Raw genomic sequence first — 26,314 nt, forward strand, 5'->3', positions numbered from 1 at the left:
TTTGAGTGGAACAGTGAAAGGGCGAACGATTTAATTGGATGAAGCATCTAAGCCTGAAACGTTGACTGTTCATTCATTTTCATTTATGTTGCCTGGCCTGCTGAGTTCCTTCAGCATTTTGTGTGTGTTGCTTTGGATTTCCAGCATCTGCTGAATTTCTTGTGATTTTGATTTGGTGGTGTGGGGGGGAAACTTCGACTCACATGAACAAATTGTGTGTGTGTGTGTGCTCGCGCACGCGCACTTTTTTTGACAACTACAGGTTTAAGCAGAGACTGCTAGCTGCCTCGCACTGTGTGGGACCTTTCTGAAGTAAATGCAGTTTTAAGCAGAAGACTGTTTAACCTTGTACCCTTGTATGATTTTTATTTCTGCATTTTAGAGTTTTCCCTGTGTTCATCTGTTGCCTTGAAATGACTTCTGTTTGGAGTTAGATATGCACTAAAAAAGGTTTAAATGTAGGAACAAAGTAAACCTTGCAAATGCTTTGGGGAAGACTTATCTGACATCGAACATAGAATGTAGAACATTACAGCACAGTGCAGGCCCTTTGGCTCACGATTTTGTACTGACCATTTAACCTACTCAAAAGATCAATTTAACCCTTCCCTCCTATATAATCCATTTTTTCTATCATGCATGTGCCTATCTAAGAGTTTCTCAAATGTCCCTAATGTTCCTGCCTCTACTACCACCCCTGGCAATGTGTTCTGTTTATCTGCCACTCTCTATAAAGAACTTGCCTTTGACATTCCCCCCACTCCCACTATACTTTCTTCCAATTACCTTTTAATTATGTTCCCTTGTATTAGCCATTTCTGCCCTGGAAAAAAGTCTGTGGTTATCCCCATGATCCGTGCCTCTTACCATCTTGTACACCCTCTATCAAGTCACCTCTCATTCTCCTTTGCTGCAAAGAGAAGATGCCTATCTCACTCAACCTATCCTCGTAAAACTTACCTTCTAATCCAGGCAGCGTCCTGGTAAGTCACCTCTGCACCCTTTCTAAAGCTTCCACATCCTTCCCATAATGAGGCGACCAGAACTGAACACAATATTGCAAGTTAACAAGGGGCCACTAGTTTGAAACACGGTCTGAGAGAAGCCAGTGAACACTGTGGCTTCTAAAAACCATAGTGCACAGGGTCTGGCTGTTTTGAAACGGGAATGTACAATTTATGAACCTGTATCTGTACTGAGCAGTTTTAAGCAAAAAATGAACATTAACCTCTACATTAACATGCCTTGGCCAATTGCATTTTAATTCTGCATTATTCTGACCAAACATCAATGCTCAAAGCCAAATTAACACACTTGGCCACACACACAGATGCTGGAGGAGCACCTGTGGAAAAGAGTAAGCAGTCGACGTTTTGGGCTGAGGACCCTTTGAGACTGGAAAGGAAGGAGGGAAGTCAGAGTAAGGGGTAGGGAGAGGAGGAAGAAGGCCTGCTGCATTCCTCCAGCATTTTGTGTGTGTTCCATTGGATTTCCAGTATCTGCAGACTTTCTCTTGTTTGTAATACACTTGTATTGATTCTCTCTTCAAGTTTGTTGCTACGAAACCCAAAGCCTTTGATTTCCAGACCACCACTCTCCCACCTTGATCTGAACGTCCTCTGATACGGAAATGTATAACCACGTCTGTTTAGTGCAGGCTGATCATGGGTTTAAAAAGATTCAAAATACATTTATTATCAAATAATACATAAATTATACAACTTTGAGATTTGTTTGCTCCTAGGTAGCCACAAAGCAAGAAACCTGAAAGACCCCAATTAAAGAAAAAAATAAAAGACCAACTCCCAATATGCATGGAGGGGGACACCAATAATGCAAACAACTATCAGAACCAAAATTGAGTTCCAGCTTCCAAAAGAGAGACCAATTTGGGATTTTTTTTCTCTTTGTTCGCTTCTCCCACATCACATGAGCCCTCAAGACATAAGTCAGCAGTGCAGTTGTCTGACAAGCAAGTTGAGTGAGGAAGGAACGTCGAGCTTGGAGCAGCTGTCTCGTTGTTGTGATTCATTCCTCTGTGAGGAGTGAGACTTTCCCATTGTCTCCCCTTTGCCTGGAGAGCTTCTTTTGTGCTCCACAATACCCACAGGCAAGTGAACAGCTGACTGTGTATAAAAAAAACTTTCCCCAATACCTTTCCAAAATTAGCTCAAAAGATTAGTCCATCTACTGCCAGGACCGTGGGCGTAAGTGAGACTGCTAGCTGCCTTATCCTTGGGCATCTGAAATTACCAATGTGCATTGAGTTGCAGGCAGACTTGAGGCCAAATGCAGGATTGGCTGTTGATTGGGAAGTGTTTTCCAAGTGGGAGATGGAAGTGGAGTACTGTACTGCTTTGATTACTTTAAAGTCCATGTGTAATATTCAGAAGAATATTCCCAGTCTGCCTTGAAGGACAGATGGAGTTCTGCTAATAGTCACAGAGTACTACAGTGCCAGAAACAGGCCCTTCAGCCCATCTAATTTGCACTACCTGGCCAGTGTGGTGGGTCTAGTCCCACCCAGACCATCGCCCTCCTTACCCCTCCAATCCATGTGCTTATCCAAAATTCTAGAAATGAAGTGGCTGCTTTCTTTCTAAAATAAAGAATACATTTTTCAGCCCTTAATTGTTGAGCTGAGTCATTGTGATAGGCTGGTCCTTAATTTGAGCTCAGGTGGGAGAAACGTCGATTTCCTTAACAGTGAAATCTGTCTGGCTATTTGGTTTATACGTTGAGAGATACCTGTCCAAGCTGTAACAAAGAATTTGATGCATATGATTGGTTAAAATCTCTCTGGTATTACAGTATTTATTTAATTTTTAACTTTAGAGATGCATATGGTAACAGGGCCCTTCTGTTTCAATAGGCCTACGCAGCCCAATAACACCCATGTGACCACGTTACCTAGTAACCTGCACGCCTTCGGAACGCAGCAAGGAACTGGAGCACGTGAAAGGAGCCCATGTGGTCACGGGGCTGAATGTACAAACTCCTTGTAGACAGCGGCGGAATTGAACTCTACTTGCTGGCACTGTGATAGCTTTAAGCTATCCGCTACGTTACCCTGCCGGCAGGTAGTCCTTGGTAGGACTTTGCAGGGTGCTGCTTTCTATTTCTGATGCTCCTGTTAATCCAGGACAACAGAATAACCCTTCTGTCCTCAAGAGCAACACTGCCAAGCAAAGGTGGTAAACCTCGGTGTCGACCACACAGCGTGGTGTGGCTGTAGCTCGGTTAGAAGAAGACTAGATGGGCTGATAGGCCTGTTTCTGTGCTGTTGTGTTCTGTGACTAAATCTTGGCTGCTCTTTGGACCTGCCTCCACTTTGCCTTTCAAGGATTTCACTTTGGTTCTTGTCCATGGTGACCGCTGAGATTTTTAAGTCCATTTCTGTGTGGTTTTAAGATGCACCCTCCCTTCCTGTCTTTAAATCCTTTGCCTGGAACCGTGATGCAGTTTCCAGAAGTGGAGATGAAAGTGAAGCTGCACATGCTGGAAATCTGAAATAAAACCAGCAAATGCAGGAGAATCTCAGCTTGGGCAGCATCAAAAGCTGTTAATTTGTGTGACTCTATTGACCTCTGCTTCCTCAAGATGGTGCTAATTATTAAGGCAGGACGTGATGTTTTATTGAATGAAATGATCATAAAACATAGCAGCAGAGTTAGGCCATTCAGCCCATCGAGTCTGCTCTGCCATTCCATCAACCCAATTTTCCTGCCTTCTCCCCATAACCTTTTACATCTTCACTAATAAAGAGCTGTCAACCTCCACTTTAAATATGCTCAGTGAATTGACCTCCACTCCCTTCTGTGGCAATGAATTCCACAGATTCACCACTCTCAGGTTAAAGAAATTCCTCCTCATCTCTGCTCTAAAGGGACGTGCTTGTATTCTGAAGCTGTACCCTCTGGTCCCAGACGCTAACGCTATCAGAAACATCCTCCGCATGTCCACTCTCTTTAACCCTATCAATATTCGGTCGGTTTCAATGAGATTCCCCCCTCATATTTTCGAAACACTGGTGAGTACAGGCCCAAAGCTATCAAATGCTGTTCGTAATTAACCCGTTCATTCTTGTGGACTCCTGAACTCTGTCCAGTGCCAGCACATCATTAGTTAAGGGGTCCAAATAATAATGTAAGAAAAGGATTTGAAAATGAGTTTGTACCCTTGGTAGCAAAAGTACAAAGCACCCGGATTAGTGACTACTTGGGATATACAGCTTGAGAGAGGTGAGAGCAGAGTCACTGACAGTGGTGAAGTGTCCAGACCAGCACTTGATTCTCTGGGCAGGGAAGATTGCAGGACATGTACAGGAATTTGGGAATAGTATGGATAGACGACCACTGGTCAGTGAGGATCTGTTGAGCCAAATGAACAATTTTGGTGCTGTGTAACTGGCTTGTACAAGAAGACTTCAACATATTTGGAAATAACACAAGTTGCAAGAAGCTCAGGCCAAATTCCTGATGGGTGACGCTTTTCGTGATCATATCTGCATCCTAAGATACTGTACTGTCTTCAAAAAGCGATTGGGATGTTGATAACAATTGGTTTGAAAGTTACAACTTACAAGTAGTTGAGCATTGGACAAAACGCTAATGGGCATTTGGCACAAATTAATTGGAAAAGGGTAAGGGGGGACAAATGCAATTATTTTAGTTGTCTTGGGGATTGCACCCTGTATCTGGAAGGGTGTCAAAGATCATGACCATCTGAAGGGAAAGCCTGGAGTAAGGGGCATCTGCAGATCCAAAATGCATTGAGATGGCCCTCAGTTCCGTTAAATAACTTGCATAGCAGCATCTTGAGGGCGTAATCAAGATCCCCTAGGATTGGTCTTTAAGTGTCTGTGGGGAAAGTCTTATTACCTGCCTCCATACCTCCCTGTAATGAAATTGTAATTGCCTTGTAAAGCTGAGATTTTATAAGGCATTGGTCAGACTGCATTTGGAGAATTGTGAGCGGTTTTGGGCCCCTTGTCTGAGGAAGGATGTGCTGGCATTGGAGAGGGTCCAGAGGAGGTTCACAGGAATGATCCTGGGGATGAAGAGGCTGACATATGAGGAGCATTCAATGGCTGTAGGCCTGTTTTCATTGGAGTTCAGAAGAATGAGGGGTCCTGGACCCATCATGTAAATATAATTGTGAAGAAAGCATGATGGTGCCTCTACTTCCTCAGGAGGTGAAATCTGTGGGTATATTTAAAGTGGAGGTTGATAGAACCATACCATACCATAGAAACTACAGCACAGAAACAGGCCCTTTGGCCCTTCTTGGCTGTGCCGAACCATTTTCTGCCTAGTCCCACTGACCTGCACACGGACCATATCCCTCCATACACCTCCCATCCATGTATCTGTCCAATTTATTCTTAAATGTTAAAAAAGAACCCGCATTTACCACCTCGTCTGGCAGCTCATTCCATACTCCCACCACTCTGTGTGAAGAAGCCGCCCCTAATGTTCCCTTTAAACTTTCCCCCCCCTCACCCTTAACCCATGTCCTCTGGTTTTTTTCTCTCCTTGCCTCAGTGGAAAAAGCCTGCTTGCATTCACTCTATCTATACCCATCATAATTTTATATACCTCTATCAAATCCCCCCCCATTCTTCTACGCTCCAGGGAATAAAGTCCTAACCTATTCAACCTTTCTCTGTAACTGAGTTTCTCAAGTCCCGGCAACATCCTTGTAAACCTTTTCTGCACTCTTTCAACCTTATTTATATCCTTCCTGTAATTTGGTGACCAAAACTGAACACACTACTCCAGATTCGGCCTCACCAATGCCTTATACAACCTCATCATAACATTCCAGCTCTTATACTCAGTACTTCGATTAATAAAGGCCAATGTACTAAAAGCTCTCTTTATGACCCTATCTACCTGTGACGACACTTTTAGGGAAGTTTGTACCTGTATTCCCAGATCCCTCTGTTCCACTGCACTCCTCAGTGCCTTACCATTAACCCTGTATGTTCTACGTTGGTTTGTCCTTCCAACGTGCAGTACCTCACACTTGTCTGTATTAAACTCCATCTGCCATTTTTCAGCCCATTTTTCCAGCTGGTCCAAGTCCCTCTGCAGGCTCTGAAAACCTTCCTCACTGTCTACTACACCTCCAATCTTTGTATCATCAGCAAACTTGCTGATCCAATTTACCACATTATCATCCAGATCATTGATATAGATGACAAATAACAATGGACCCAGCACTGATCCCTGTGGCACACCACTAGTCACAGGCCTCCACTCAGAGAAGCAATTCTCTACCACCACTCTCTGGCTTCTTCCATCGAGCCAATGTCTAATCCAATTTACCACCTCTCCATGTATACCTAGCGACTGAATTTTCCTAACTAACTTCCCATGCGGGACCTTGTCAAAGGCCTTACTGAAGTCCATGTAGACAATATCCACTGCCTTCCCTTCATCCACTTTCCTGGTAACCTCCTCGAAAAACTCCAACAGATTGGTCAAACATGACCTACCACGCACAAGGCCATGTTGACTCTCCCTAATAAGCCCCTGTCTATCCAAATGCTTGTAGATTCTGTCTCTTAGTACTCCCTCCAATAACTTACCTACTACTGACGTTAAACTCACCGGCCTATAATTTCCCGGATTACTTTTCGATCCTTTTTTAAACAACGGAATAACATGAGCCACTCTCCAATCCTCCGGCACTTCACCCGTAGACAGCGACACTTTAAATATTTCTGCCAGGGCCCCCGCAATTTCAACACTAGTCTCCTTCAAGGTCCAGGGGAACACTCCGTCAGGTCCCGGGGATTTATCCACTTTAATTTTCCTCAAGACAGCAAGCACATCCTCCTTTTCAATCTGTACAGTTTCCATGGTCTCACTACTTGATTCCCTCAATTCCATAGATTTCATGCCAGCTTCCTTAGTAAATACAGACGCAAAAAACCTATTTAAGATCTCCCCCATTTCCTTTGGTTCCGCACAAAGCCGACCACTCTGATCTTCAAGAGGACCAATTTTATCCCTTACAATCCTTTTGCTCTTAATATACTTGTAAAAGCTCTTTGGATTATCCTTCACTTTGACTGCCAAGGCAACCTCATGTCTTTTAGCCCTCTTGATTTCTTTCTTAAGTATTTTCTTGCACTTCTTATACTCCTCAAGCACCTGATTTACCCCCTGTTTCCTATACATTTCATACAACTCCCTCTTCTTCTTTATCAGAGTTGCAATATCCCTTGAGAACCAAGGTTCCTTATTCCTATTCAATTTGCCTTTAATCCTGACAGGAACATACAAACTCTGCACTCTCAAAATTTCCCCTTTGAAGGCTTCCCACCTACCAATCACATCTTTGCCAGAGAACAACCTGTCCCAATCCACGCTTATTAGATCTTTTCTCATTTCTTCAAATTTGGCCTTCTTCCAGTTCAGAACCTCAACCCTAGGACCAGATCTATCCTTGTCCATGATCAAATTGAAACTAATGGTGTTATGATCACTGGAACCAAAGTGCTCCCCTACACAGACTTCCGTCACTTGCCCTAATTCGTTTCCTAACAGGAGATCCAATATTGCATCCCCTCTAGTTGGTCCCTCTGTATATTGATTTAGAAAACTTTCCTGAACACATTTTACAAACTCTAAACCATCTAGACCCCTAACAGTATGGGAGTACCAATCAATGTATGGAAAATTAAAATAGGTTCCTGATTGGTCAGGGCATCAAAGGATATGGTAAGGAGACAGGTGTATGGAGTTGAGTGGGATCTGGGATCAGCCATGATGGAATGGCGGAGCAGACTCGATGGGCTGAATGGCCTAATTCTACTCCTATGTGTTATGGATTTCTTGACTTTTGTTAGTGATGAACTTGATTCTGAACTTGTTTATCATTTGTTATCTAGTGTTTGCAACGTATTGTGTCGCTGTAAGTAGCTGATTTTCAGGGGATTTGTTATGGTGTGTCTGTGTGCCTCTGTCAGTGACCTTGAACAGTGTGCAGTAGCAGGAGTTGAGATGTAAGCTTTAGTTTTAGTCTGCCCTCAGCCCGTATCTGATCCTGCCTTGTATCTCTGCACCGGCCAATGAGATGCAGGTGCAAATCTCTGCAGCCACATTGAAGGAAGAGGGTCAGAAAGGGCCGTGGTCCTTTCTTTTCTGTTCACCTCCCTCAAGTGTGGTTATTTAATAAATGCACACAATTGTCAAACTGGGTAGAGGAGAGTACTACCCTGCTACAGAAAATGAGATTACCGAATAAGAGCAATCCTTCTCATCAGAATCAGCTTTAGTATCACTGACATACATGGTGAAGTGTATTGTTTTGTGACAGCCCTGCAGTGCAAGACGCACATTACTAGAAACTACATGAAATGGTATAAAAGGTGAGTAACGATTAGTATGCATGGACTGTGAGGGTCTTCAGGCTCCTGTACCTCCCCCCTGATTAAGTTTATTGGTTTTATTGGTCACGTACAGCGATTCATACGGTGAAATGCATCGTTTGCGTCAAATCGAGTTAGCGATGGTTATGCTGCCAGGCATGGGAGTGCCAATGTAGCATGCCCACAACTCACTGGTCCTGATGCTTAAATCTCTGCAATGTGGGAGGAAATAGGAGTACCCGGATGTGGCCGCGAGGAGAACGTACAAACTCCGTATAGACGGTGGTGGGATTGAACCCAGATCTTGCATTTGATGCTGTAAAGTGATGCATTGGCTGCTGTGCTAGTGTGCCACTTGATGGGCATGATGGCCACCCTCTGTTGGGTGGCGATGGTCACTCCCTGTTGCATTGGAATCACATTTGATATCAATATCTTGTCACAAAGATTGTAGCACTCTGATCTGTCCAGAGGATATGATGGAATGGGAGGCATCCTTTGTGTACATTTTAGATTTAAATTACTTAAAAAAAACTGTCTCTGCTTGTTTTCACTATCAACTTGTACTGCCCGTTTTGCCTCCTGGCGTTAGGACAGCGATGAAAACTCTCCATCTCTGTATAGAAGGATTCTTCATTGCTGTTTCCATAACCATTTTTTTGTTTTCCCAGTCAGGGTTGTTAGCCCTGAGCTGAACCTCCAAACCTGGAGGACCGGTGGACCACTCTGAGTCTGGCCTCTACCCGCCTTGACCTGTTTAGCACGGGTGACCCCCACCAAGAGCCGAAGCGCACTGTCAACTCACCAGAAGCCAAGTCCTGAGCTGCCCTCCATGGCGTTCTGAAATCTGGAGCAAAATCAAAATGGTCGTTCCAGCTTTGTTAGCGGACTGTGTTACAGTGCCAGTGCTCGGAGTGCACTCACTGCTGCTCAGGGGTTTCGTTTTAATCAGTCAGAGTATAGGACAGTTCCATACAGTGGGTGCTGCGGTAGCCTAGCAGTTAGTGCGATACTATTACAGTCAGGGTATCGGAGTTGGGAGTCCAATTCCAACACCGGCTGTAGGGAGTTTGTATATTCTCCCTGTGACCATATGTGGTTTCCTCCTGCATTCCAAAGATGTACGTGTTAGTTGGTCACATGGGTGTGATTGGGTGGCTTGGGCTAGTTGGGCAGCAAGTACCTGTTATCGTGCTGTATCTCTAAATCCAATTAAAACCTTTCATGCAGTGTGGTTTTGTGCAGGTTGCAACGTTGAGCCTGTAGTTGCTGGATGAAGGTGTGGCGGGCAGATGGTATCTCCTCAGCATGTTTCATGTCCTCATTGCAAAACTCATGGCTCTGCTGAGTGCTAATTGTGTCTTTGTTTGCATTTGATTACATTTGAAATTTAACCCTTGCATTGTCATAATCACACAGGCTGAAGTTGTTAGGGAGCAGACATCAATCATTAACCTCTGGAATCGGACACAGGGAGAACCAGCCTGTAATAACTTTTGAGCAGCTAATTTTACCCCTGTTGATGTGGTGGGTTAAGGAATTGACTAATATTCTGATTATCTTAACCCAAATGGGAGTAAAAGAATATATACACGGTGGCTGCAATACAGCTGCTCATTAATGCAAATATCTTATCAGCCAATCATGTGGCAGCAGCTCAATGTATCAAAGCATGCAGACATGGTCAGGTCAAGTATCAGAATGGGGAGGGAATGTGACTTTGACCATGGAATGATTGTTGGTGCCAGATGGGGTGGTTTGAGTATCTCAGAAACTGCTGATCTCCTGCTGTTTAGAGAGAATCATGTGGAAAACACAAACCATCCAGTGAGTGACGGTTGTGTGGGTGACAATGTCTTGTTAATGAGAGAGGTCAGGGGAGAATGGCCAGACTGGTTCAAGCTGACAGGAAGGTGACAGTAACTCAAATAACCACTCATTACAACAGTGGTGTGCAGACAAACACACAACACGTTGAACCTTGACATGGATGGGCCACAGCAGCAGAAGACAACACCGGGTTCCACTCCTGTACCTAATAAAGTGACCACCGAGTGAACGTACTTCTAAACAACTTTTTTTTTCAGGCTTTCCACAATGGTTTACCATCCTGAATTTGAGAAGGCTGGGAAGGAGCCGGGGCTGCAGATCTGGAGAGTGGAGAAGCTGGATCTTGTGGCTGTCCCCAAAAACCTCTATGGCGACTTCTTCACGGGAGATGCCTACCTCGTGATGCGCACGACTCAACAGCGGGCTGGCAACTTTCAGTACGATCTGCACTTCTGGCTGGGTGAGTTGAGCTCTCCACAGAACCGTGGCTGATTTACAGTTCTGTGTTACTCTTTGTATTGTAGCTGCCATTCCTCCCTTCGGGACTGTGCCATCGGCTGTTTAATCTGAAAGCCTGAGGGTGGAATCTTGGAGACGTGCCTGGAGGACTGTTGTAAACATTGGGCCGGAAACATAACTCGTTCAGAGACTTTTTGAATCCCAATTCAAAATCAGGTTTATTATCACTGACATAAGTCATGAAGTTTGTTGTTTTGCGGCAGCAGTACAATGAAATACATAAAAATGCTATGTTACAATAAGAAGTCATTAAAAAGTAATGTAAAAAACGAGGTAGTGCCCATGGGTTCATGGTTCATTCAGAAATCTGATGGCAGAGGGAAGAAGCTATTCCTAAAACATAGTGTGTCTTCTAGCTCCTGTACCTCCTTGATGAGAAGAGGGCATGCCCAGGGCGGTGGAGGTCCGTCATGATGGATGCTGCCTTTTTGAGGCATTGCCTTTTGAATGTCGCTGTGATGGAGGGGAGGCTAGTGCCCATGGAGAGCTGGCTGAATTTACAACCCCCTACGGCCTTTTCTGATCCTGTCATAGTCCTGTTGTTTGACACGAGTGCCCTAAACTCTAGTCAATTCTGAATGCACTCTTTGAGGGGAACATCCTCACTTGACCAATCCTACATTAAGCTGGTGTTGGCATCACCGACCACCTGCCTCTTAGCTTCCTCACGTGTACCTTGCCTGGAGATTCTTAGAATCAGTGCGAAATACTCACCGTGTTTTCTCCTGACCAATCCTAAACAGGTCAACAGAGGACGCCATCTCTACGGCACTTCACTCTGCCCTGACCCACCGGTACAGCCCCACCTCTTACATTAGCATGCTGTCCATTGTCTTTAGTTTGGCATTCAATGCTGTTATCCCCTCCAAGCTGATCACCAAACTTTGCCAGCTTGGTATCAGCGTATCCCTCTGCAATTGGACCTTGGACTTTCTGACTAACAGACTCCAATCACTTAAGTTAGACAACTTTTCCTCCTCCACTCTCACTCTTAACACCGGCGTGCCTCAAGGCTGTGTGCTGAGCCCTCTTCTGTACTCCCTTTTCAACTTTGACTACGTTCCTGTACATGGTTCTAACTCCGTAGTCAAGTTCGCAGACGACACCACAGTGGTTGGTCTGATCAGAGGGGATGACAAGACTGTCTACAGGGACGAGGTCCAGCACCTGGCTGTGTGGTGTGCCGACAGCAATCTGGCCCTTAACACCCAGAAGACCAAGGAGATCATTGTGGACTTCAGGCATGCCAGGTATCACACTCACGTCCTCATCTATATCAACAGAACTCTAGTGGAGCGTGTATCAAGCTTCAAATTCCTTGGTGTTCACATTTCCGAGGATCTCACCTGGTCCCTGAACAACTCCAGTGCCTTTATTTCCTGCGGAGCATGAAGAAAGCTCACCTCTGTCCCAGGATACTGACAGACTTTTACTGCTGTACCATTGAGAGCATACTCACCAACTGCATCTTAGTGTGGTATAGCAATTGTCCTGTGTTGGACCGCAAAGCACTCCAGTGTGTGGTGAAAACTGCCCAGTGGATTATCGGCACCCAATTGCCCACCATTGAGAATATCTACCATAAACGCTGCCTGGGCAGGGCGAAAAGCATTATCAGGGATGCATCTCACCCTAACCACAGACTTTTTACTCTCCTCCCTTCCGGTAGGTGCTACAGGAGCCTCTGCTCCCACACCAGCAGACACAGGAAGAGCTTCTTCCCTGAGGCGGTGACACTGCTGAACCTCTCATCACAGCGCTAGCAGTATTGCATCTGTATTGTACTGTCTCAGTACTTCTATGTTTGTGTGCTGTAGCACTTTTTTTATTCGCAGTTATTTTGTAAATAACACTATTGTTTGCATTTCTGGTCAGATGCTAAATGCATTTCATTGGCTTTGAATCTGTACTCGGCACAATGACAATAAAGTTGAATCTAATCTAATCTAAACATCAAACACCAGGGAGTGTATATTTACTGGATGTTGCCCTTTCGGATTGGGTGTGGCGACTGACTTCTGTGTAAGTGGTAGTTTAGCAACGATTAAGCATTGTCACATGGAGATTATTGACATGTTGCTATGGCAATGAATGCAATGCCTGTGCACCTATTTGCCCCCGGTATTCCCAAGCACCTTGTATTCAACCATACCCGGACTGCCTGTTACGCCGCTGGCGTTTAGGGCAGTAATGAAGGTCCTTCGTCTCTGGTGGTGTTCAGCGCTTTCTTAGTGTCAGTTTTCACTGCTGTCAGTCACACAAGTCACGGGTGGAGACCCAGGAATACCGTCACACTCAGATGTAGAAGGATCTTCATTGCTGTTTCTGTAGCAATATTGTTTACCAGTCAGGGTAGATATCCCTGAGCCAAACTCCAAACCCGGAGGACCGGTAGATCACTCTTTGTCTGTCCTCTACCCTTTGACCTGTTTGACGTGGGTGACCCTGCCAAGAGGCGAAGCTTAAAGCCCTCCCTGACTCCAGCTAGCATAGCTCTTTGGGTCATTGAGGCAAGCCAGCCTCCAAACCATGACAAGGCTGTGGTCCCCTTGGAGGGTTCAACTGTACCTTGGACAAACTAGATTGACCAGGAAGCTTTCTGACACCTTCCCGCCCACCTCCAGTGACAGCGGCAGCTGCCCTCTCTTAGTTTGACAACCTTTTTTTTCCCTTCATTAAGGACCCTCCTCACCCAGGACACGCCCTCTTCTCATTGCTACCATCAGGGCAGAGGTACGTGAGCCTGAAGACACGCACTCAATATCTCAGAAGCAGTTTCTTTTCCTTTGCCATCAGATTTCTGAACAGACAACGGACCAACCCATGAGCATTGCCTCACTGTTATTGCTCTTTATTTGTGCTTCTTAGTTAATTTAATTTGTATATAAATTTATGTATTCAATGGTTCTATTTAATATATATACAAAGTACAACCTGAAATTCTTGCTCTCTGTAGACGTCCTCAAAACAGAAGAAAATTCCCAAAGAATGAATGACAGAAAAAAATGTAAGAACTCCAAAGCCCCCACCCACATGCAAGCATCATCAACCCTCCCCCATCCCCCTCCTCCCACTTATTCTAGCAGAAAGCACCAGCTCTCCCACCACCCACAATACAAGCAACAGTAAAGTCCCCAACAGGCAGCAGTAAAGGTCCTGGTCTACAGTCCGTCAAAAACTACTGTTCATCCCAATGGTTTGACATCCCTCAGGCTCTCACTCTTGCTAACATAGGAGAGACAGAGATATCACTCCTACCACATCGAGAAGGGGAGTCAGACAGTTGCTGTTTGGATGTTACAGTCTGTCTGTAGCACTGCTCTTATTTTGAGATCCCCCAACTCAGGAGAGAGAATTTTATACACACATATATACAGTGCCTATAAAAAGTATTCACCCCCACTCCCCTTTGAAGTTTTCATGTTTTATTATTTTACAACATTGAACACAGTAGATTTAATTTGGCTTTTTCTTGACACTGATCAACAGAAAGAGACTCCTTCCTGTCAAAGTGAAAACAGATCTCTACAAAGTGATCTAAATTAATTACAAATATAAAACACGAAACAATTGATTGCAAAAGTATATATGACTCACCAAATCATCACTGGTGCAGCCAATTGGTTTTTGAAGTCACTTAATTCATTAAATGGAGATCGCCTGTGTGCAGTCAAGGTGTTTCAATTGATTGTAGTAAAAATACACCTGTATCTGGAAGATCCAACTGCTGGTGAGTCAATGTCCTGGCAAAAACCACACCATGAAGACAAAAGAACACGCCAAGCAACTCTGCAAAAAGGTTATTGAAAAGCATAAGTCGGGAGATGGATACAAGAAAATTTCCAAGTTACTGAATATCCCTCGGAGCATAGTTAAGTCAATCGTTAAGAAATGGAAAAAATATCACACAGCTATAAATCTGCCTAGAGCAGGTTGTCCTCAAAAACTGAGTGACCATGGAAGAAAGGGACTATTGAGGGAGGCCACCAAGAGACCTGTGATGACTCTGGAGGAGTTACAAGCTTCAGTGGCTAGGAGAGACTGTGCATCCAGCTGTTGTTCATGTGCGTCACCAGTCACAGCTTTATGGGAGGAGTGGAAAAGAGAAAGCCACTGTTGGAGGAAAGAAAAACTCCCATGAATTCTCGGCTAGGGTTTGCCGGAAGGCTTGTGGGAGACTCTGAAGTCAGGTGAAAGGAGGTTCTATGGTCTGAAGCAACCAAAATTGAGCTTTTTGCCCTTCAGACTAAATGCCATGTTTGACGTAAGTCAAACACCGCACATCACCAAAAACACACCATCCCTACCACAGACATCCCACCCTGCAAAAACTCATTTCAGGGAGGTAGCACCATCAATTTGCAGGAGACTCGCGGAACTTCCGGGAGAGGTGGGATGTCTGCAATAGAGTAGCTCCTTAGCAGCTAGCCAGCTAGTTTAAATAACGTTAGCTATGCTAATGAACGAATGACACCTGTTAAACTCACCTCAACATGTCTTTTACACAGTCTTAACCCACCATGGGCAATAGAAAAGTCACTGTTGCAAACAGTGCAGCGAGCAACACTGTCATTATTTTTGACCCCTATTAGGCAGGGGTACACTTTAGTGTAGTCTGGGGTGACGTACGTTTTATATTTTTTTTTGGAACACTCTCCCATCGCGTCCGTTCTCTGTCTCTCTGTCTCTATCTCGTGCTCGCTGTCTTGCGTTCTCTCTTGCGCTCTCTCTAGTGCGGGCTCTCGCTCACTGTCATGCTCTCACTTGCCCTCTCTAGTTCTCGAACTCTCTCGCTTGCTCGCTCTCAAAAAAAATTGATTTCCGGGACATTGTATATAATTTGCGGGCATCAGGGAGCCACTATTAATATGCGGGAGACTCCCGGAACTTCTGGGAGAGGTGGGATGTCTGCTACCGTGAAGCATGGTGATGGCTGCATCATGCTGTGGGGATGTTTCACTGCAGCAGGCCCTGGAAGTCTTGTGAAGGTAGAGGGTAAAATGAATGCAGCAAAATACAGGAAATTCCTGGAGGAAAACCTGATGCAGTCTGCAAGAAAACTGCAATTTGTGAGAAAATTTGTTTTCCAGCAAGACAATAACTCCAAGCATAAAACCAAAGCTGCACAGGAATGGCTTAAAAACAACAATGTTAATATGTCATTAACATTGACAATGTTAATAAGTCAGAGTCCAGACCTCAATTCAATTGAGAATTTGAGGCTGGACTTGAGAAGGGCTGTTCACTCATAATCCCCGTGCAATCTAACAAATCTTGAACAGTTTTGTAAAGAAGAATGGGGAAAAATTGCAGTGTCCAGATGTGCAAAGCTGATAGAGACCTATCCACATGGACTCAAGGTTGTAGTTGTTGCCAAAAGTGCATCTACTAAATACTGACTTGAAGGGGGAGAATACTTGTGCAATCAATTATTTTGTGTGTTTTATTTTTGTAATTAATTTAGATTACTTGGTAGAGATCTGTTTTCACTTTGACACAAAAGAGCCTTTTTCTGTTGATCAATGTCAAAAAAGCCAAATTAAATCCACTGTGATTCAATGTTGTAAAATAATAAGACACGGAAACTTCCAAGGGAGGACAAATACTTTTTTATAGGCACTGTGTGTTTGTGTATTATATATACAAAATCTAATACTTAATTTATAATTTGTCTATTGTACTGTACTATATACACAAAGAACTGGAACTGTCCGGATCGGCCAGTGCTGTTAGTCTGGAGAAGACAGCCTCTGGCCCGGCCAAACTTGAGAAATCTCATTTGAGTGGATGCTGCACGATGTGTTCCCCTGTTACAAATCAGTACCATGACATACCAGACAGTCCACAATATGCAATTAAACGATTGAGCTTTATAATTTGTAATTTGACTATAGGGTTAATAAAGAAAACAAAAAGGGCCCATTTTAATGTAACAGTCTAATGCGCACATTGGAGCTCACTGTTTTCCCATCTGTTTGTTCTCCATCAATTTCCCCCAGGTGTTGTGGACTCCCGGCCCCATTCCAAGTCTGGTCAGTCCTGAAGTCTATGACTTCCCTGTTCTGGTATCTTCTCTCTCTGTCTTCTCTTGGACAAAAGACCTGAAATCCCTTCTCTCGGGCACATAAGAAAGAAAAATACCTCCCCTCATTTGTTAGCACACATTGCAAAGCCCGTTATCTCTAGTCATAACCCAAACACTGCAGCTACAGGGAAGCCATTACATTAGCAGTGAATGCTTTCCCAGGGCGTTACTGAACTATACAAGGGGTGATTGATAAGTTCATGGCCTAAGGTAGGAGGAGTTTAGAAAACCAGCACATTTATTTTTCAACATAGTCCCCTCCTACATTTGCACACTTAGTCCAGCGGTCGTGGAGCATATGGATCTTGGACCTCCAAAAAGTGTCCACAGCAGGGGTGATTGATAAGTTAGTGGCCTAAGGTAGAAGGAGATGAGTTATACAGCTCTCGTTACATGCACATGCATTTCAACACATTGAGTGATTATGCAGAAAGTTTGAAGTTAATAACTCATTTCCTTCTACCTTAGGCCATGAACTTATCAATCACCCCTGATGAGTTATTAACTTCAAACTCTCTGCATTATCACTCTTACCTACCATTTGAAGAGGACCCTACTCCAGACCATCAGAAAACTGTCTCTGACGTCATCACCGACCTCATCAACTCTGGAGAACTCTCATCCTCTGCCACCAAACTCATTGTTCCCTTACTCCACACTGCTCGCTTCTACCTCCCATCCAAAATCCACAAAACTGACTGTCTGGGTAGGTCCATTGTCCCTGCTTGCTCCTGCCCCACTGAACTTGTGCTCTTATATCTTGACTCCATTCTATCCTTCTACATGCCACTTAAGTCTGCTACACTTCTCGTGCTCTTGATCTCCACACTAACTTTCCACTCCCTAGCCCCGACCACTTCATTTTTGCTATGGATGTCCAGTTTATTTCCACTTTTATCTCCCACCAAGAATGTCTTAAAGCTCTCCGCTACTTTCTTGATAAAAGAACCAACTAGTTTCCCTCCAGCATGCAATACTCCTCCACCTGGCAGAACTGGTCCTCACCCTCAACTGGTCCAAATTTCTCCTTCAGCTCCTCCCACTTTCTCCAGACTCAGGGTAGCCATGGGCCCTAGCTAGACTTTTTGTGAGCTATGTCGAACAGCCCATGTTCCAAGTCTTCCTTGGTAAGGCTCCCCAATTCTTCCTGTGCTACCGTGACGACTGCTTCATGCTTCCATGCAGAGCTCGTCAATTTCATCAACTTTGCCTCCATCTTCCACCCTGCCCTTAAATTCAGTTGTCTACTTCTGACACCTGCCTCCCCTCTCTCGATCTCTGTCGCTGTCTCTGGAGTGAAACTGTTCACCGACATCATTTACAAACCTACCAATTCCCACGGCTATCTTAACTAAACCTCTTCCCACCCCGTCTCCTGTAAAAATGCTATTCCCTTTTCTTAGTTCTTTCATCTCTGCTGCACCTGTTCCCAGGGTGAGGTTTTCCTTCCCAGGGTATCAGAGGAATTCTCTTTCTTCAAAGAACGGTGTTTCCCTTCCTCCACCAGTGATGTTGACCCTCGCCTGCATTTCCTCTATTTCCCAAACATCTGCGCTCACCCCATCTTCCCGCTGCCTTAACAGAGATACCGCTCCTCTTGTCCTTGGCTACTACCCCATGAGCCTCCACACCCAACACATCGTTCTCTACAACTTCTGCCATTTCCAGAGGGGTCCTACCACCAAACACACCTTTGCCTCCCTCACCCCACTCTCTGCCTTCCCTTGCTCCCTCTGTAGTTCCCTTGTCCTTGTATCCCTCCCTGCTAATCTCCCTCCTGGTACTTATCCCCGCAGGCAACCGAAGTGCTACACTCCTCCCTCACCTCCATTCAGGGCCCTAAGCAGTCCTTCCAGGTGAGGCAACATTTCACCTGCAAATCTGCTGGGGTCATCTTTTATATCCGGCGCTCCTGATACGGCCTCCTGTACATTGGTGAGATGGCTTCGTTGAGCACCTCTGCTCTATCCATCAAAAGTGGGACTCCCCGGCGGTCAAACATTTTAATTCCTATTCTTGTTCTGACATGTGGATCCATTGCCTCCTCTTGTGCTACAATGAGGCCGCCCTCAGAGTGGAGGAGCAACACCTTATAGTCAGTATGGGTAGTCTCCAACCTCATAGCCTGAATATTGATCTCTCCTTTCAGTAGAACATGCCTTTTCCCTCCATCTCCCCCTTCTTCTATTCCCCACTCTGGCCCCTTCTCACCTGCCTATCACCTTCCCCTGGGTCCCCTCCTCCTTCCCTTTCTCCTGTGGTCCTCTGCTGTCAGATTCCTTTACCTTTCGCACCCACCTGGCTTTACCTATCACCTTCCAGCTATCCTCATTCCTCCCCTCCACACCTTTTTATTCTGGTGTCTTCCCCCTTCCTTTCCAGTCCTGAAGAAGGATCTCAGCCTGCAATGTTGTCTCTTCATTCCCTTGGATGCTGCCTGGCCTGCTGAGTTCTTCCAGCATTTTGTTTGTTGCTTTGGATTTCCAACATCTGCAGAATTTCTTTTGTTTATGACTGTCGAAGTTTGTTGATTCAGTAATGAGCCAAACTTCCTAAGTAGATGCTGATCTGCCTTTTTGTGAGTTGCTTTTCCTACTTGCAAGTTTGTTAATATCTTGAACGGTTGCTTCAGCAGAATTTAAAATAAGTTATTTACTTCACAGAAAAAGAACGGGTGATCTCAGTCCTAATTGCTTGTGTGTTTTCCTCTGTGTGTGGAAAATCTTTATCTGAGCAGGAGATTCGTGTTCCCAAGATGAGAAGGGAGCGGCTGCCATCTTCGCGGTTCAGTTGGATGACTACCTTGAGGGGAAGCCTGTCCAGTACAGAGAAGTGCAGGGCCATGAGTCCAACATCTTCTTGGGCAACTTCAAGTCTGGCATCAAATACAAGGTGAGGATTTTCAGTGAGCATAACTTGATTGGACATTAACCAATAAAACAAGTACAGCGCCTGCTTTTGTTTTTGTTGTGTCACTGTATTTCCTTGTGCCAATGGTAGAGTCTGCTGGCAGGATGCGATTAGGAGAGATTGGATCCCAGGTACAATGGCAGTCATGTTAGAGCTGTTCTGGAGGGCCCCCTAAGCTTGATTATTATGGGAAAGCTCCCTTGCCTTAAACCCTACCGATGAGCTACACTTGGATCCCGTGAATACCTTCCAATGCCAACTGCTGAAAGACAAATCTTCCCGTGATATTTTGTTGCTTGTTCAAGTTGATGAACTTTTTACGTTTTTCAACAGCAAGACATGGGCATGCTGATGGAATTGATATAAATGATTCGGGGGGGGCGGGTGGAGGGTGGCGCAATGCCAAGCATTACTAAACTTCACAACCGTAAATGTTGGATGAGGTTTTCCAGCTGTTTTCTGAAGATGTAGTTGTCTAGCACAAAAGCAGGCCGTTTGGCCCAACACATACATGCTGACCAGTAGGGGAGCCCAGGTTAGAGCGGTGCTTAGCAGTGCCAGCTGTAAGATCAGGAATCCGAATCAGATTTAGTATCTCTGACATATGTTGTGAAATTTGTTAACTTTGTGGTAGCAGTACAACGCAATACATGATGGAGAAAAAAAAACCTGTGAATTACAGTAAGTATATATTTAGTAGTTAAATTAACTAAGTAGTTGTGTTGGCGCGTGGCCAGGTGGTTAAGGTGTTGGTCTAGTGATCTGAAGGTCGCTAGTTCGAGCCTCAGCCAAGGCAACGTGTTGTGTCCTTAAGCAAGGCAGTTAACCACACATTGCTCTGCGACGACACCGGTGCCAAGCTGTATCGGCCCTAGTGCCCTTCCCTTGGACAACATCGGTGGCGTGGAGAGGGGAGACTTGCAGCATGGGCAACTGCCGGTCTTCCATACAACCTTGCCCAGTCCTGTGCCCTGGAAACCTTCCATGGTGCAAATCCATGGTCTCACGAGACTAACAGATGCCTACAAATAAGTAGTGCAAAAAAATAGAAATACAGAAAGTAGTGAGGTAGTGTTCATGGGTTCATTGTCCATTTGGAAATTGGAGGGCAGAGGGGAGGAAGCTGTTCCTGAATCATTGAGTGTGTGCCTTTAGGCTCCTGTGTCTCCTCCCTGATGATAGCAATGAGAAGAGGGCATGCCCTGGGTGGTGGGAGTCCTGAATGATGGATGCCGTCCTTCCTGGATGCTATGGAGGCTGGTGTCATGATGGAGCTGATTAAGTCTACAACTCTGCAGCTTGCTTCGATCCTGTGCAGTAACCCCTCCCCTCCCATGCCAGATGATGTTGCAGCCAATTCTTGCCACTGTCTATAAGGAGCTGTACATTCTCTCTGACCATGTGGGTTTCCTCTGGGTGCTCTGGACTCCTCCCACTTTCCAAAGACGTACGGCTTCGGGTTCGTGGGTGTGGGGATGCTACACTGACGCTGGAAGCATAGCAACACGAAGACTGCTCAACGTGATCCTCGCTGATTTGTTTTGATGCAAATTACATATTTCACTGTATTTTCGACGTGCTTGTGACAAAAAAAAGCTAATCTCTAGAAATCCCATTTCCATGATGCTGGCAGGCGCTGAATGATCAGTGTGGGAGGGTGTCTGTGTTTACGTGAGATCTGAGCCAACAGCAAGGAAGAGGTGGATTGCCTGGAATAGTTTAACAGGACACCTCCTTGGCTAGTCACGGCAGTGCTATGAAATGCCGAGTAGGGTTCAGCCCCAGTGAGGGGTACAAGAACCGGATAAATCCTGCTCGGCTACCACCTGGACGCGCGATGGAGAGTCAGAGCAGAAACGTGCCAGGCAGTGACCGGTTACTTCGCCGCTGGGACGGAGGAGCCTCTCACCAATCCGATGTAACCTCTAATGATAACTCCAAACCTCAAACCAGGTAACTCAGCAGACTGAGGCAGGTCTTCAAGGGCAGGATGAAGGTATAGTGCCTATCGGAAGTATTTACCTCCCCCCTGAAGTTTTCATGTTTTATTGTTTTACAACATTAAATCACAGTGGATTTAATTTGGCATTTTTGACACTGATCAAAAGAAAAAAAAAGACTGCATCAAAGTGGGAACAGATCTTTACAAAGTGATCTAAATTAATTACAAATTTAAACACAAAATAATTGATTGCGTAAGTATTTACCCCCTCCCCCTCTAGTCAGTATTTAGTAGATGCACCTTTGGCAGCAATTACAGCCTTAAGTCTGTGTGGATAGGTCTCTATCAGCTTTGCATATCTGGACACTGCAATCTTTCCCCATTCTGCTTTACAAAACTGCTCAGGCTGTCAGATTACATGGGGATTGTGAGGGAACAGCTCTTTTCAAGTTCAGCCACAAATTCTCAATTGGATTGAGGTCTTCACTCTGACTTGGCCACTCCAGGACATTAACTTTGTTTTTAAGCCATTCCTGTGCAGCTTTGGCTTTATGCTTGGAGTCATCGTCTTGCTGGAAAACAAATCTTCTCCCAAATCACAGGTCTCTTGCAGACTGCATCAGGTTTTCCTCCAGGACTTCTCTATATTTGCTGCATACATTTTACTCTCTACCTTCAAAAGCCTTCCAGGGCCTGCTGCAGTGAAGCATCCCCACAACATAATGCAGCCACTGCTGTGCTTCATGGTAGGGATGGTGTGTTTTTGATGATATGTGGTGCTTGGCTTACGCCAAACATAGCAGTTAGTCTGTTGGCCAAAAAGCTCAATTTTGGTTTCATCAAACGATAGAGCCTTCTTCCAGCTGACTTCAGAGTCTCCCACTTGCCTTCTGGCAAACTCTAGCTGAGATTTCATGTAAGTTTTTTTTCAACAGTGGCTTTCTTTTTGCCACTCTCTCATAAAGCTGCGACTGGTGAAGCACATGGGCAACAGTCGTTGTATGCACAGTCTCTCCCATCTCAGCCACTGAAGCTCATAATTCCTCCAAAGTTGTCATAGGTTGCTTGCTGGTCTCCCTCACTAGTCCCCTTCTTGCACGGTCACTCAGTTTTTGAGAACGGCCTGCTCTAGGCAGATTTACAGCTGTGCCATATTCTTTTCATTTCTTGATTGACTTAACTGCATTCCAAGAGATATTCAGTGACTTGGAAATTTTCTTGTATCCATCTCCTAACTTGTGCTGTTTAATAACCTATCCACAGAGTTGCTTGGAGTGTTTCTTTTGTCTTCATGGCGTAGCAACATAGCACGCCCACAGTGCCTGGCAGAACATCACAGAATACAACATGCAGCAGCAAAACAAACCTGAAGAATAAAGAAGGGCAATAGAATTGAAGAAAAATTATACAGACTGACAAGCAACCGATATGCAAAAGAAAACAAACTGTACAAATAATAGTAAATAATACTATTATAATGAGGTGTAGAATCTTTGTGAGTCCATAGTGTTACGAACTGTAACGTTTTAGAAATAAACCAGCAGCAAGAGATCTCACACTGTCGGGTTTTAATGTTAAAACCACCACCTTTATTAGTATCTACTTATAATATGGTAACTTAACCGAGATAAACAGTGTTATGTGTATATATGTGTAATATAGCTCCCAAACTAAGTTAAGCTTGAGGAAATAAAGCTTAAAGTCTTAAGATGGTAAAGTAGGGAAAGTTCAGTCGTCCACGGAATAAATGATAGGAAAGAGATATTTGTAATCCAGGGTGAAATGTAGAGAAAAGGTGGTTACGTCGAATTCCCCAGGTAAACGAAAGTATCGTTGTCGAAGATCTTGTCCGTTGTTTTGTTCCAAATCCACATGTGAGTTATCACCGAAAGTGACCTGTCACAGGGATATCGTCTTCAAGGGAATACCACACAACATAACCAGGCAAGGGTTAACACACAAGTGGTCTCCACAGAATATCCCGAAAAACCCACTCCTTTGGGATTATACAAAGTGACAGACGCACTCCGTGCCGATGTTTAACCCGCCCTCGTGGGCATAAGAGAGTTCCAAGCCTCAGCTGCGACAGGCTGAAGCTACCAGCTTTTTTTTCTCTCTCTGTCTCTGTCTCTCTCTGTGAGAGTGGAAAAAAAAAAGAAAATGAGAATGACCTGGATGGCGACAGTTTTGACCTGAAATGGAGAGTTTGACCACCGTTCCCTTTAAATATTCTTTACAGCTGCACGGACCAACCATTGCTCTCAGCAGAGAATTTTTACAAAGCCTGAAAACTGTGCAGCACTTTAGATTAGATTATGAGAACACTCAGTCCTCGTTTATTGTCATTTAGAAATGCATGCATGCATTAAGAAATGATACAATGTTCCTCCAGAGTGATATCACAGAAAACAGGACAAACCAAAGACTAACACTGACAAGACCACATAATTATAACATATAGTTACAGCAGTACAAAGCAATACCATAATTTGATAAAGAGCAGACCATGAGAACGGTAAAAAAAGTCTCAAAGTTCCAATCGACTCCCGATATTCCCGGATAGCAGGCAGCAGAAGGGAGAAACTCCCTGCCATAAACCTCCAGGCACCAGCAACTGTCGATGCATTGGAAGCACCCGACCACAGCTGACTCTGAGTCTGTCCAAAATCTTCGCGCCTCCGACCAGCCCTTTGGCACCGAGCACCATCACTGCCGAGCACTTCAGCCCCCGTCCTGGCCGCCGGGCAACAAGCAAAGCTGAGGATTCGGGGCCTTCCCCTCCGGAGATTCTGGATCACACAGTGACAGTGACAGCGAAAAAGGCATTTCAGAAGTTTCTCCAGATGTTCCTCCGTTCTGTCACGTCTGTCTCCATCAAATCAGGATTGTGCACGGCACCCTACTTGACAGATTACAGATATCATTCACCAGAGTGGCCGCGCCAGCTACGTCATGCAGCCATCTTCTCCTCCTCCTTATATGTCTTTTTTAAAAATAATGTGCAAACTAGGAATATTTGGAACGAAACTAGAAAGATCACGTGTTTTTTATTAATTGGTATAATGAAATTCAATACAACAAAGAAAATCTTTCACGTTTCATAAACTTTTTCTCATCTTTCTTTATTACAAATCCATTGTCTATAAACACTGTGTCCAGATTAATTTAACATCCAGATGAAAAATTCATCTTAATCCTCAAAATCATCCAAAATCATCCAAATAGTCCACTCTTAGACTGTGGCTGGCTTTACATTTGATTGAATTCATAAGACTGAATCCACATTCACAGTCAGCACTAGAAGCTTGAAATGTTCCAATGACGTCAGCAAGCATTGACAGTTCTTCAGATTCTTTGTTTCTAAGCTCATAGTTCAACATAAGAGTGAGCATCTTAATTGAAACAGTCTTAACTTTCTCAGAAATGACAAATTGAAATCACCATATTTCTGCAATATTTTTGAGGGAACTCTTTTGTTGTAGTCCGTAATAGTAGCTGTGCTTTATTTTTGTTAATCATACAACATTCTCTATTCCAAGTTCAAAATTGGTTGCATTTGCAATAGCAAAGGGGTCAAAAGCTTGCCATTCTCTTAACTCATTGTCAGGAATTCTGTTATCCAAGTGATCATACAAACCTTGAATGAATAAACTAATAATCAACGTCAGAACTTGTAGATGCAAGCAGATCTTTCAGTTTGTCATTCCAACAAATGGTATCACCAAGATTCTGTGACTGTAACTTGTTAATTTTTGCTTTTGCGTACTGCAGTGTTCAAACAGCTTTTCTGAAGGAATTTATGAAGAGATGCCAGATCTTAAGGACAGTTAATGCTACACGATATTGTAGGTTAATCAAAATATTTAGACAGTAGTTGCTGTTTGAATTATTATATTCATTAACTTGCTGTTTGCAGTACTGAATCAAAACTTAATTCCTCATTAAAACAGTAACGGAAAAATGACAGCCATCTTATTCTAACATTAACATTATATTAAAGAAAATTCCACCTGCTTGGCAACAAAGGCTATGTGCGTGGGAGCATTTCAGTTACTCTGTGGCTGTGCATCCACACAGCATAGAGGGAGCAGTGGAGGAGAGCGTAGCCAGGATGGGTGGGAGGGGGAGGCTGCCTTGTTGATGGATGCTGCTTTCTTGTGGCAGTGCTCCTTGTAGATGTGCTAAAGTATTTTTTTAAAGGTAATCCAATGGTTTCATGATCTAGTAGTTTCATGTTGCCACATCCTTGGTGCTTTTCCTTAAACTTCAATCTCTACCTGAAGAGAATTGTGGAGTATTTCTAAAGAAATTAAACGATTTCTTTAGAGTTTGAGGGTTTTGTCAGATATAATGGATTATAGTAACTTTTGTTCGTAGTGATGGCTATTCATTGTGATATTTGATGGCACCTGTGTAAGGTGTTTCCTTGACCCATTAAATGGAGATTGAGAATAGCTTGAACATGCTTGGGTTTTTCTCTCTGCAGTGAAGAAGGATGAGAAGTGACTTGATAGAGTTGTCAGGATGATGAGGGGCAGGGACAGTGGATGGCCAGAGACTTTTTCCTAGGGTGGAAATGGCTTCTACGAGGGTTGGAGAGGTTGGGGGGGGGCGGGGGGGGCGGGGGAGAGAAGGACTTAATGATTGG

At 44.4% G+C, this 26,314-nt stretch overlaps 1 protein-coding gene across 4 annotated transcripts in view; it reads left to right on the forward strand.

The window, feature by feature from the left end:
- The window catches only part of LOC140186150 (gelsolin-like), a 98,218-nt gene that overhangs the window by 17,018 nt on the left and 54,886 nt on the right, over positions 1 to 26,314 (forward strand). For all 4 annotated transcript variants that reach the window (XM_072240070.1, XM_072240071.1, XM_072240068.1 and 1 more), the window contains exons 2-3: positions 10,468 to 10,670; positions 19,552 to 19,706. In XM_072240070.1, the coding sequence (XP_072096171.1) occupies positions 10,478 to 10,670; positions 19,552 to 19,706 (348 nt within the window). In that variant the 5' untranslated portion in view covers positions 10,468 to 10,477. The remainder of the gene's footprint in view (positions 1 to 10,467; positions 10,671 to 19,551; positions 19,707 to 26,314) is intronic.

The sequence above is a fragment of the Mobula birostris genome, chromosome 22 (genome assembly GCF_030028105.1).
Source record: "Mobula birostris isolate sMobBir1 chromosome 22, sMobBir1.hap1, whole genome shotgun sequence".
NCBI classification, from domain to species: domain Eukaryota; kingdom Metazoa; phylum Chordata; class Chondrichthyes; order Myliobatiformes; family Myliobatidae; genus Mobula; species Mobula birostris.